This window comes from Ahaetulla prasina, chromosome 4 (genome assembly GCF_028640845.1).
Source record: "Ahaetulla prasina isolate Xishuangbanna chromosome 4, ASM2864084v1, whole genome shotgun sequence".
In the NCBI taxonomy this organism is placed as follows: Eukaryota; Metazoa; Chordata; class Lepidosauria; order Squamata; family Colubridae; genus Ahaetulla; species Ahaetulla prasina.
The window spans coordinates 66,413,562-66,426,515 of record NC_080542.1 but is presented as its reverse complement, the minus strand read 5'-3'; the positions used below and the strand labels follow the sequence as shown (position 1 = coordinate 66,426,515).

Below are 12,954 nucleotides of genomic sequence, written 5' to 3'. Positions count from 1 at the left end.
CCCTTTATGGAAGCAGAATATGCAGTGCTAAAAACAAGAAGACAGGGAAATATTATGTAGCACAATACTTTCTTTTTCCTGTCTCAGTTGAGCAAAGATGAAAAGAGAAATTATTTTAGTAGATAGAAGCAAATTCTGTGGGCCCGATGGAAGAGATTCTGAACTGAACAGAATAATAATCATGTAATTTCCTTATGTAATTCCTAAAGAAAATTAAATTATATTACTTAACCTTTTAGGGATGTGGCAGTGTAGATAGCTGGAATCTGATTCCCACTCTCCCCATATTAATGTAGGCTCTTTGTATGCTTTTGATTGAAAAGGCAGAACAGGAAAATATGAAGAGATGTGTCAGTGTGTTCAAAGTCAGTTTCCTTCATTTTCCTTATATCATTTATCTAGAAAAAAAGAGTGATACTTGAAGGTTTAACTACTACTGATAAACTGTGCTTGTTATTTTAGTGTTAAAGAAGGTAAATGTATATCAGTCATTGTTTGCAGACAAAACAATTAACTAATAGATTTGGAAGAGTGTTTAATGTTTGCATGTAGCCCAGTCACCAAATTGAATGAGAGAATGGCAGATTAAATGCGACAAAGATGATGTTGAAAATAATAATAGATATTATTACTAGCTATGCATTATATTGTTATTATAAATTAACTATATACTATATAACTATTATAGTTGTTGCACCCAGCCTGATATGTTAACATTTTGATTGACAGCTTGAAGTTGTAATCTAAGATGAATCAAATATATCTTTGTCAAAGACTGTTTAGTTTGTTTGATGTTTGGACTAAAAATAAACCTAAACTGGATAATTAATTGTTTGTATCACAGTTTGTTATATGACCAACAAAGTTACTTTGTTGGTCATATAAAAAAATAGGACAAGCATTTTAATAAAGTTTGCCTAAATTAGTTTGGAAATTGTTCTCCTGAATTTTCCTCAGACTAGATGATAAGAAAAATGGAAAAGTAAAAAAAGATATTAAGAATCTGAAGAAGGAAAAGTTTAAGTAGAAGACATCCTATATTGTTTTATTAGGTGTGTTGATAGTTCCTAGATGTATTTAGAAATGTCCTAGAGCAGGGGTCAACAACATGCGGCTCTGGAGCCGCATATGGCTCTTTCATCCCTCTGCTGTGGCTCCCTGTCACTCAAACTATGCATCACAACCACCAATGTGCGACACCTACCAGTGATTTATTGAGCTTTTCAACCCCTGGTAGGCCAACTATGGATAAACCCAAGAAAAGAAACATTTCAGAAGAAAACAGAATGTTTAATTCAATTACATATGCTAGCAATTACATATGCTAGTGGCCGCTCAAGAAATAGTCAGGCACAGGAAGGTTTTTGTGGCTCCCGGTGTTTTCTGTGGGAAATGGGTCCAAATGGCTCTTTGAGTGTTTAAGGTTGCAGACCCCTGTCCTAGAGTTTCTGAAATGAGAAAAACAACAATGGTTGATTATCTTTTTTTTTTTAAATGAAACACTTGAGCCTTCTTTTAATAAAAAACAATAATCAAGTTCCATATCAAAGTTTCTTGATAAATAAAAACGATTTTGCATAAAAATGAAGGTATTTGGGGATATGGATGGAGATGATGGTTGTTAAGTCAAGAAATCAATAAGTTACTAAGTCAATAGAAATTGAGTTGTAATTTGAGGTTTCAGGGGTTTGTTGTATGTTAAAGAAGTTTTAATCCAGCACAGGATGATGACCACCCATAACTAGGGAGTACTATGCTTATCTGCTCAACAAATGCATGTGCCAGTAGCAACCTGATATGAGACCAATATGCTTATGAGATTTGAAAAATCAAATTTTTTAGGCTGGTAAGTCCCTTTTACTATGCTACTGTCCAAGGTCTTGAATAGTGGGATTCCATTTTCTTTTAATAGTAACTGCCCTGAGTCAGAGAAATCAACTGACTTGGGAACTCTATATTAGCACAATTTATTTGCAGTATATGCCTGTTCTGCACTAGATGTGTGTGAAGGTAAATCTCTTAAGCTATGTGATGTCTCATTGTGATAAATAAAAAATAAAGTACAGTAATTTCAAGTGGCTAAGTAGTTAAAGACGCTGAGCTTGTCAAAAGCTGACAGCCTGGGTTTGAGACATGAGTGCTGGACAATGGGGTGAGCTCCTATTACTTGCCTAAGCTCCTGCCCACCTAGCAGTTTGAAAGCATGCAAATGTGAGTAGATAAATAGGTACCACTTTGATGGAAAGATAACAGCATTCCATGCACCTCGGCATATAGTCATGCTGGCTACATGACCACAGATTTCCGTGGTCCCTCAGGTAAAAAACAGAGGTGAGCACACATACACCTTAGAGCAGGGGTCTGCAACCTTAAACACTCAAAGAGCCATTTGGACCCATTTCCCACAGAAAAGAAAACACTGGGAGCCACAAAACATGGGTGGGCGTGACCAACTCAATGTCACTCCCACCCAGTCACACGAACCCCACCCCAGCCATGCCTACCCAGGTTTTGTGGCTCCTGGTGTCTTCTGTGGGAAATGGGTCTCTCTTCCTCCCTCTCTCCCTTGTTTCTGTTTTTCATCTTTCTTTTCTTTTCTTTTCTTTTCTTTTCTTTTCTTTTCTTTCTTTCTTTCTTTCTTTCTTTCTTTCTTTCCCTTCCTTCCTTCCTTCCTTCCTTCCTCTCATTTCTCTCTCTCTGTGGTCTTTCTCTCCCTCTCATTTCTGTTTTTCTCTTTTTCCTCTCCTTTTCTTTCTTTCTTTCTTTCTTTCTTTCTTTCTTTCTTTCTTTCTTTCTTTCTTTCTTTTTCTTTCTTTCTTTTTCTTTCTTTTTCTTTCTTTCTTTTTCCTCTCCCTCTCCCTTTCTTTCTCCCTTTCTCTCTCTCTCTCTTTCTCTCCCATTTCTCTCTCATTTGTTTCACTCTTTTCTCCCCTCTCGTTCTCTCCCTTCAGCTCTCATTTCTCTCTCCCTCTCCCCCTTTTCTTTCTTTTGTTCCTCTCTCTTTTTCCTCTCTCTTTCTCTCCCTCCATCATTTTCTCATTTCTCTTTCTCTCTCTCCCCCCTCTTTCTGTCTGTCTCTTCTCTGTCTCTCAGAAACCCGAGGCTGGGCTGACCCAGCGAGGACTTCTTGGGGCTCTTCACTACTCCTTTTCTTTCTTCTTGGCAATTTTTTGGAAATCCGGGCTGGCTGAGGAACGAGCACGAACCGTGGCAGCAGCTTCGCCAAAGATGACCCTCCTCCTTCTCCTCACGTGACCCCCTGGCCAGCTGTTGCGGGGATACACTCAAGTGAGCAGAGAGGTGCCAGTGTCAATGTTGATTGAAAAGCGTCCTCCGGGCGGCTTTAAATCTCACACAAGGGACACTTTTCAATCAACTCTGCTGGAGGAGTAAAGAAGCTCAGAGCAGTGGGAAAAGGGAGCTGGCCCCACCAAGCCTCACATGCCCACCCTGGGGATCAGGCTCGGAGAAAGCCAAAGCGCCCTCGCCTAAGACGCTCGCCCATCAGCCAAGTCAACCTGCGGACCTTTGCTGCACTTTGGACAAGCCCAGCAACTCACTTGAGGAGGGATATCCCCACTCATGCACAGCCTCCCGGCCCTGCAACAGCCGGCCAGGGGGGTCATATGAGGAGGAGGAGGAGGGCCATCTTCAGCAAAGCCACAGCCACAGCTTGTGCTTGCTCCTCAGCTGCGGGCCTGTCCCCCCTTCCATCGAACCTTCTTCCCGGATTCTATTCCTACCCCACTAGCTCTCGTGTTAGTGAGGTTGGTGTTGGCCACGGCCAGGTTGGACAAGTGTCTCAGGGTAGAGAGCAGGTCACGAGATTGAGTCGGCAGGGAGCCGCAGAAAAGGGGTCAAAGAGTCACATGTGACTCGAGAGCCACGGGTTGCCGATTCCCCCCCTAGAGCCAGACACCAGTGGACAGGGGAATTTTTACCTTTACAATAATTTCATATAAGATCTCTAACTTGTGGATTGTCTTTATTTTCAATTAAAAATGAAGCAAATTACAGAAAAAAGATTTTCTTCTGTAGTTTCCTTCGTTTTGAAATATCTGCCATTTTTTAATATTGTCAATTCAGAAGGCAATACCTTTTAGATTATCTAGTAAATACAAATACTTTTTATTCTGGAAGAGTGAGAAAGGCATTATGCTAGTTCTAATACAGTTGTTCTAAGACATAAATATATTTGCTATCTATCAATTAATGACAGTTTTCATCTTTTGCAACTCAAATTGATAGTACTCCTTTCTGAAAAAATTAAGACCCAAACATTGCAATATATTCTCTTGAGATTCTATCCAGCATTAATTCCTATTAACCTGCATTAATTCTTACTAAAACACTATAACTGATATTAGCTATCTGAATAATGAAAGACACTAAGAAATACTGATTGAATGTGTTATAATTCTATTGTCACCATATATGCAATCTAATTATATTATAATGCCAGATGAATGACTCATCTCTCTGAATATCAAAAAGATTTCAGAGATAATTTTGTCTTTTTCATACATTAAAAAAGTCAAATCTCTAGCAACAAAAAATAGTAAACATTTCCATCAACTCATAAACAAGATATTTATTTGAGTCAGATTAAGAAATTAAAAACCATTCTTTCCATGCATATATTTATTTTAATCTTGGAAACTTCACAATCCCTGGGTTTTTTAATTGATTTGAGAAGAAAATAATAAATTTTCTTGTTTCCCCAAAAGTGTGCATAAGGATCATTCCAAATAAATTTTGGAAATCCTAGAAAGGAGAATATAGATTTTCATTTGCCAAATTAAAATAGACTATCACTACTTGCTAAAGTAATTGATTAGTTCTATATATTTGATAAATGTAGAAAGCCTTATGGTCTTGTACTTAAGCAGAAATTCTAAGACATGGGTAAGGTTACACACACAATTAGGTGAGATGACCAGTTTTGCTAATTTATACAAACTGTACACTATTGTGGAGCCCCCCTCATTCTAGAAGAATGAAATATTTTGGGAAATCCTAAAAGGGCAGAATATTATATTTCCTGAAAGGAGAAATGGAGAAACATACTTTTAAAGACAGAAAGCAGCTCCCAAGTTTTTCTTAATAGTCCACAGCAGATGCCAGCACTTAAGAGATAAAGAGCTTATTGAAAGAGGAAGCTAAGTATCTAGATAGCTCTATTCATAAGGAAAGCAAATACTGCAGGCAAAAATCCATTCAAGACAGGATATTTTAAAACTCTTTGGCAGAATGGTAGGAGTAAAAAGCAGTCCTCACCCAAGATCAAACACAGGACAAAAGCCATTAGCCACAATAGAAATTGCCCAACATCCTTTCAGAACACAAGCCCCTTCATTGTACCACCTCCAGAGCAGTCCAAACTTCAAAGTCACAGAAACATGGGAGCTCAGATAAACAATAAGCAAGAGGTTGACCAAATTAGCTCAGACAAACACCTAGGATTTGCATTTCCTCTTTTGCCTATAGAGCCTGCTATGACACCTACATAACCCCTAAATGATCCCATAGTAATCTGACAACAGCCAATAGAATATTAAAGGACATGTTCTTGCACAGGAACAGGAAGCTCAAATTCAAAGCCCAAAGAAGGTATAAAAACCCACCCACTCTCACCTCCATTTTGTCAGCTGTCCCTGAATCATATGTAGTTGTTGGTTCTGCTTCATCAATAAACCTCTCATTCCAATCAGCTTCCATGTTGTTTTCAGCATCTTTCTCCCAGCTTGGAACTGAACCAGATGGATATTTCTTCCAACACTATCTATCTACTGCCTGTGAAAATTCAATATGATTAAAAAAGTAAAATATCTAAACAATTATAAAAGTAAAATTAACATTGATATTTGCAGAGAAATGTTTTGTTGTTTTAAACCCAAACTTGGATTCAGTTCCTAAGAGTATTGCAACAGAATGTTTCAGAACATTGAAATCATTTATACTGATGCTCATAATGTGCTATGAATTTAATCTTATTTGTCCCTTATCAAAAGCATAGAGGAGATAGGACCCAGTGGACAAAACTTGTAATTCTGTCAATATCCTTCTAGTGTAACTGTTCAGTGTGATATTCAGCTGAGAATTAAATCTGTTCAAACTTGCAAAGACAGCTTCCATTTTACAGTCCTATATGTACCTTGTTTAGTGTGGAAAGAAGAGGAATATCAACAAAATGAACAAACTAAAAAAAAAAGCCTTACTTTGAGCAAGCACATGATATCCCAATTCCAAAGAGCTGGAATCGTTGCCATAGAAATATTGAGTAGAGTAATTAGGGATACAGAAAGTTCTGAATCAACGAAAAGCAACAAGGAACAAGAGTAATAATTCATCTGTATTAAATCTACCCTTTGTCAGTCTAAGGCCCATCAGATATGTTAGATAACAATTTAGAAACATCTTGCTGGCTGGGAGTTCTTGTCCAGCATTCCTGGAAAAGTCTATTACATAAAACTGAAAGAAATTATATCCAAAAAATAAAAGAAGTCAAGTAAGAGAATAGTTCCTTCTAAAATTTTGCATTTTTCCGCCAGTCATACTCTTTTCTAATCAAACAATTATTTCCCTAATGCCTGCAACAAAATTGGCTACCTGTGTAGATGATGGAGGTCTGATGTAATTTGACTTTTAGAAATTCTGTAGTTGGTTCAGTCAGATTTACTTCAAGATTAATGTTTTGATCAGAGACAACATACTAGCAGGTAAACTTAATTTGGCATAGTAGGAAGATTTCCTTCAAATGAAGGTGGAGAATTTCACTTCAAATGTTTGCATATGCTTACAGTTTGTGATAAAAGGTTATGATTTTGTCTAGGATTCCTGGGGCAAAATAGATATAGGGAAAAAGCCATCTCTTTGTTTCCCTATTAATGGCAAGAGCCCTGAAGAAAGTTGTGGAATAAATGGTTCAGAGATAACATTTAATTCTTTCCTAAACTGGTAATTTTTATTATTCTAGGATTTATTTAAAATTATTTTCATTCACATGCAAAACATAAGAATTTCTGGAATTTTTAAAAAAAATTTTTAATTTGAATTTATATCCCGCCTTTCTCCGAAGACTCAGGGCGGCTTACACAGTGTTAAGCAATAGTCTTCATCCATTTGTATATTATATACAAAGTCAACTTTTATTGCCCCCAACAATCTGGGTCCTCATATTACCTACCTTATAAAGGATGGAAGACTGAGTCAGCCTTGGGCCTGGTGGGACTTGATCTTGCAGTAAATGCAAGCAGTTGTGTTAATAACAGACAGACTTAGTCTGCTGAGCCACCGGAGGCTTATATTTCAATCACATCTAGATGGTATCAGATTGGAACCTCCCCCCTAGAATAGATTTTTTTTACTTCATTAGAATTTCTGATAAATGAAATTGTAATATCCTTTATGTTTATAATGATTCATGCTGGCATCTGATGAACAATGCTATATTTTTCTTTCTTTTCAGTATTCAGAAGCCAAAAAGCAATGCTGGTACTTTGAAGGGGTGTATCCTACATATTATATGTAAGTGATCCTCCTTTTTACTTTCTGTTCGTTTGTCTGTATGAATGTGCCCATATGGGATAAAAGTTTCAAGTCCTCTTCCTAATGGCAATGACTGTAATTATAGGGTATATCAATGGAAGAAAAACTAAATTTATGTAATATAACAAAAGCCACATTAGAAATTAATAATATATACTACGTAGAGATTCACATTTCCCATTCATTGATGTCTCCATCTTTTGTAGTCCTACTAATCTGCCTTTACAGATTACTCTAGTCTGATATGTGTCTACTTGACCAATTATTATCTGTTCTTGACTGAGAGAAGTTCTCATGCAGAGATAGCACTAGACCAGGAGTATCAAACTGGCAGCCCATGGGCCAGATGCATCAGGCGCAGACCACACCCCCTTGGCTCCGCAAAGGCAAAAACGTCACGATACGTTGCGATACGTCATGTGACATGATTGAGATTGACACCCGTGCACTAGACATATTTTATGTCTAATCTATCAGAATTGGATTCATATGTCTTCCTTCCTTCCTTGCTTCCTTCCTTCCTTTCCTAAGAATTCTATTCATAAGTCTAGCTTTTAAACTTGGCAGTTAGTTTAACATACAGAATGATTCATAAGCAGTTGGCCTAAACAGATGAGTTCATTTAAATAACCAATAGGAAATTTAAATTTCTTGGAACAAAAGTGTGCTTTGATGAATAGGCAACTAGTGTTTCATATTCTGTTTCACATTAGGAAAGATATTAAATGGCATCCTTTGACATTGACTTAGAATGTCTTCTATGTCATCACAGTGAAGTTCCTGTTCTGGCTTCAAAGATTCATAATCCAACTCCTAAGCCCAAAAGGCACGTAGTTAAGGAAGTACCTGGCAGTAAATCTTCCTATTAATAGTCAGGATTAAGGAAAGGGGAAACAGGCAAGCATGTTGGATGTGTACTCAGATCAATCAAATGTATATTTTTCTGAAATAAAAGATTTGTCAGATTTCTTTGGTTTGATACTTAATAGGATCTGCACTAGGCAACCAGTAAAGCTTTGTTGCATCATTCAAGATAAATAATTTTGGTTTCCTTTTAAATAATGAATATCTTATTCTAATATAATAGAGATACGACTTAGATTGGTATAGCACTGACACCATACGAAAAATATGGGGAGCATTATGCAAATGTATTTCATTTTTAAGAGTTATTCTTGTTTAACAACATTTGCTTCATCCCCAGTCTCTGACTTCGGGTAACTTTGGATAAGATCATAGTGCATCTTCCATTCCACATATTGATCTGATAGCTGACTGAAGGATATCAAGATATTTGGTCCATCCATTATCTTGATATCCTTCAGTCAGCTATCAGATCAACATGTGGAATGGAAACTGCATTGGTCAGTTAGTGCAGGGATATAAAACCCAAGGCCCATGGGCCAAATCCAGCCGGTGATGTGCTTAGATCTGGTCCGTGAGGTCGCCCTGGAGATGGTGAGGTGTTGTCCATCCCAATCCAGCCAGGTGTTTCCCCTGGGCAACTGCAGCACATTGGCTCCCAGCTGCTCATTGGCTGGCAGGCTCCCAGCTGGGCTGCCGGGATTGCCCAGTTCTGCATTTCTTCTCCCCTCTACCCCCGCCAAGTTGGGACTCCGACTCCAAAAGGCTATGGGCATCCCACCCAAGGTGAATGATGGGGAGACAGAGAAGGCAGGCAAGGTGAGCAGCCTGTCGTAGGATCTGCTGGGGGAGAAGTATCTGAGCAGGCAGGCTGCCACGGGCTTAAGCCGATGCAGGAGCTCTGGCCACAGCCTTGCAGCCAGTTAGCCAGGCCGGACTGGGTGGCAGAGGTGGAGCTGGAAGACAGCAGAGAAGTTGTTCTTGGGAGGACTAAATCCCCCCCCCCATTGGAGGAAAGCCTCACAGATTTCTTTCCCTTCCAGGTTGCAGTGCGTTGGTCTGGGGAGAAAACAGTGCTGGCTCAATGCTTGGCTGCCAGCATTTCAGGTGGGGCAAGGAGCAGCAGCAGCACCAAGTTGGAAAGGGGGAGGGTGGGAGGAAGCAAATCTCCTTTGGGGGAGAGGTGTCAAATCTGCAGAGTTTTTAGCAGCTGCAGATTTGAACTCTCAAATTTTTCTGCCTCTGCCTTTGTCAACCTTTGTTTGTTTGGCTGATGCCCAGGGGCTATCACTCCCCTCAGCCCAATCTTCTGCTTATTTGAAAGTTGTAGGAGTGGGGGTTGTTGGAGAAGGCTCAGTCCTTCTTCTCTCAGTCCTTCTTCTCTCTCCCAAAAGTAGACAACAACATCTGGAGAAAGTTATATTTTTGTCTGTCTTTCTGGCAAATAGAAACAATGAGCCCTCTCCAGACCCATGTGGGATTAAACCTCCCTATTGTTTGGGTTGAGGTGGAGATATTCCTCCCCATCCACATCTTCACAGCCTCCTGTTCCTTTGTGGATAAAATCATTGGGTGATATCATTTGGTAGAGCAGGGTGAGATATCAGGTCACTTGATTTTTGTTTCATAGTATCAGGGAGCAGGAAGACACCAGTCCTGAGATACCCACACACTGTCTTCTATTGCCATGCCTGGTTGGTCAGGCAATGCCATTCGGGCGATCACCCAGTGCCCGGAGGCTGTGAGGGTCTGGATGCAGAGGAAGCAGTTCCCCATCACTTGGAAGGCTAGGAGAAGGATAGGGTCAGGATACTTGTAGGATTCTCTCTCTCTCTCTGAGGGCACCTGCCTGTTTCTCCAAACCATATAGGGGAGATGCCTCCAGGTCCTCTCCTTCCAATATTGTCATCCAGGAAGATCAACCTGCCGCCTCCCTTTCTCCATAGCTGTGAAAAATGTTCCACCATGGGATTCAGCAACCCTCGCTGTCCCCTCATTACTGAGAGATATGGGCTCTTTACCTTTCCTTGCATTTATTGTGGCCTGCCAGATGGTGGACTAGGATGAGGAGGAGATTGGGGAGGAACTTGGGTTAGTCCTGGAGTCTGGGGAAGGCTCTGATGGATGCTCTGCATCGGAAGCAAAGATAGAGCCAGGGCCCTCTGACATTTCCCAGCTTCCTTCAGAAACAGAGATAAGTGGGAAGGAAGAACAGCTGGGGCCTGCTCCAGATGTGCGCATGCACAGAGCTGTTAGGGAGGAGAACAACTGAGGACAAGGAGCCGACTTGGGAAGAAAGGCACACGTGGATGCTGAATGGCCCCTCCCTGCCTGGGGAATAAATAGAAGGGGAGGAATGGCTGCAGGAGACAACGGTTCAGATTTTGTTCAGAAGATTTGCTCATTATGGTTCGTGCCTCAGAGACTGCTTGCTAGAACTTAATTTACAGCCTTGTGGCTGGAAGCCCCTGTCCTGGCAATTATCTCAAGGAACTGATAAGGTCTGTTACCGCAGTTAACCCTTTGAAGGATTATTGCCTGGAGTTTTGGTGTGTGAATGCCATTAATTCATAGTAGCTAAATGAAAAAGGGTTTTTTGGGACAAGGAGTTTGTTTCAGGGGTGAAATTCACTTACCTTCCCTACTGGTCCACAAATGTGCGCATGCTGCATGCGCAGAGACTTAAAATTGTTGCAAAAAAGGGACATCGTGACATCCGCATGGGTGGGTGGAACCTCCTGCAGTTGCCACTATGGGTTTGCTGGAGCCAGATAGAACCAGCTAAATTTCACCCTTGGTCTGTTTATTGGTTCTGCTAAGGCTGGGTCAGAACAGCATTTGCTTTCTTTTGTAAGTACAAGTAACTGAATAAATATCACCAAGTACTTCATCATTGGCAGTTTTTAAGAAAAGATTGGACAGCCACCTATCTGAAATGATATTGACAGATCTCTAAAGAGGAGGATGGGGTGGCAGCTGCATGAGGGAAGGCTGCCCCAACAAGCCAGCATCCTTACCACACATGATTAGAAATGGGGATTCCCTTTGGAACACTGGACAAGGAAATGCCAACGATGTCTGGGATTGGGAGAAAATGTCTCCTTTGGCATGCTGTGCGTGCATACAAACACACACACACACATTCCAAGCTTGGAGACTTTTATCCACACCTGAGCTTGCAAACTGCCAATCATTCCTGGGCTTGGGGAGAAGGCCCTTTCCTTCCTCTACGGATAAAAGTCCCCAAACCTTGGAATGCAGTGTGTGTGTGTGTGTGTGTGTGTGCGCGCGCGCACACACATACACACACACACACACACACACACACACATGCTTGGCTACCAGCATTTGGGGATGTTAGGAGCTTGTGGGGCACCAAATTGTCCCCAAATCGAGTTAGCTGATGCGACTTGTTCCATCCTGACCCAGCCCCCCTGAGTCAACCACACCTGGTGAGAGCATCAAGCTGGCCAGATCCACCAGGCCACGCCCACCTAGTCACAGTGACATGGCTACTGGCCCTTTGAGGGCAATCATAATGCTGATGTGGCCCTCAATGAAGTTGAGTTTAACACCCCTGGTCTAGTGCATCATGACCTGGATGGAGGATGTGCATTTCTCAGTGGCATTTGGTACTATCAAATGCCTGAGGGATGAAGCACTTCCAGTTGGCCAATTCTAATTGGAACTGGTAAAAGATGATGAGTCATACGAATGACCAGTCTTCAATAGGGCTTATTTCTTTTCCTCCTTGTATTTATCCTCTCTATGAAGAGACAAGCTTTTGCCTACAAGCAACTAACATTCGTCAACGTTAGTTGCTTGTAGGCATGCATAGAACTGAACGCACTATTTACTGTATTTTTCGGTGTATAAGATGCACTCCCCCCGCAAAAGTGGGTGGAAATGTCTGTGTGTCTTATACAGCGAATGTTGCCAAAGCCCTGCCCACCTGCTTGCCCCATCCTTTGGTCTCTGCCTTCCAAAAATTTGTCTCCTTGCAGCAAACAGCCTGGTCAGCTTCTGCACCACCTGATTTAGCACGAACAGCTGATTGGTGGTTGGATCTGCCTCCCAGAATACCGCCTATCAGCTATTTCAGGCTGCGGGGATCGCCAGTGCCCATCACTGCTGTCACTGCCCATCACCACTGCTATCTATCACTGCTTCTGAGGGCTAAATTGCTCATAATGTTGAATACTTATCTGTATTCCTTCCCCTTTCTTTTTGCTGCTATTTGCAATGAAGTTAGGCAACAGCATTATATACATGTACGCACACTCACAGATATGCCAGATCCTCATAACCTATTACAGGAGGAAAGATAAAGAAGATCCTTTCCTCCCACACAAGTAGCAAGTTTCAGCCTCTCAGCTAGAAGTTGGAAAAAAATCAGACGGGTTTATTTTTCAAAATTTAAAATGTCTGGGGAAAACAACATCTATCTAAACATTACATAATTTATAGCTCTTAATATAGTTGCTTCATAGTAAATCTATGTTTCTGAAAGGTTTTTATTGTAATTAAACTCTGCAGTGGTTC

At 40.8% G+C, this 12,954-nt stretch overlaps 1 protein-coding gene across 1 annotated transcript in view; it reads left to right on the top strand.

Annotated features, from left to right (window-relative positions):
* Positions 1 to 12,954, top strand: part of VOPP1 (VOPP1 WW domain binding protein) — a 42,462-nt gene that overhangs the window by 12,739 nt on the left and 16,769 nt on the right. The window contains exon 2 of the mRNA XM_058181882.1: positions 7,469 to 7,527. Coding sequence (XP_058037865.1) covers positions 7,469 to 7,527 — 59 coding nt within the window. The remainder of the gene's footprint in view (positions 1 to 7,468; positions 7,528 to 12,954) is intronic.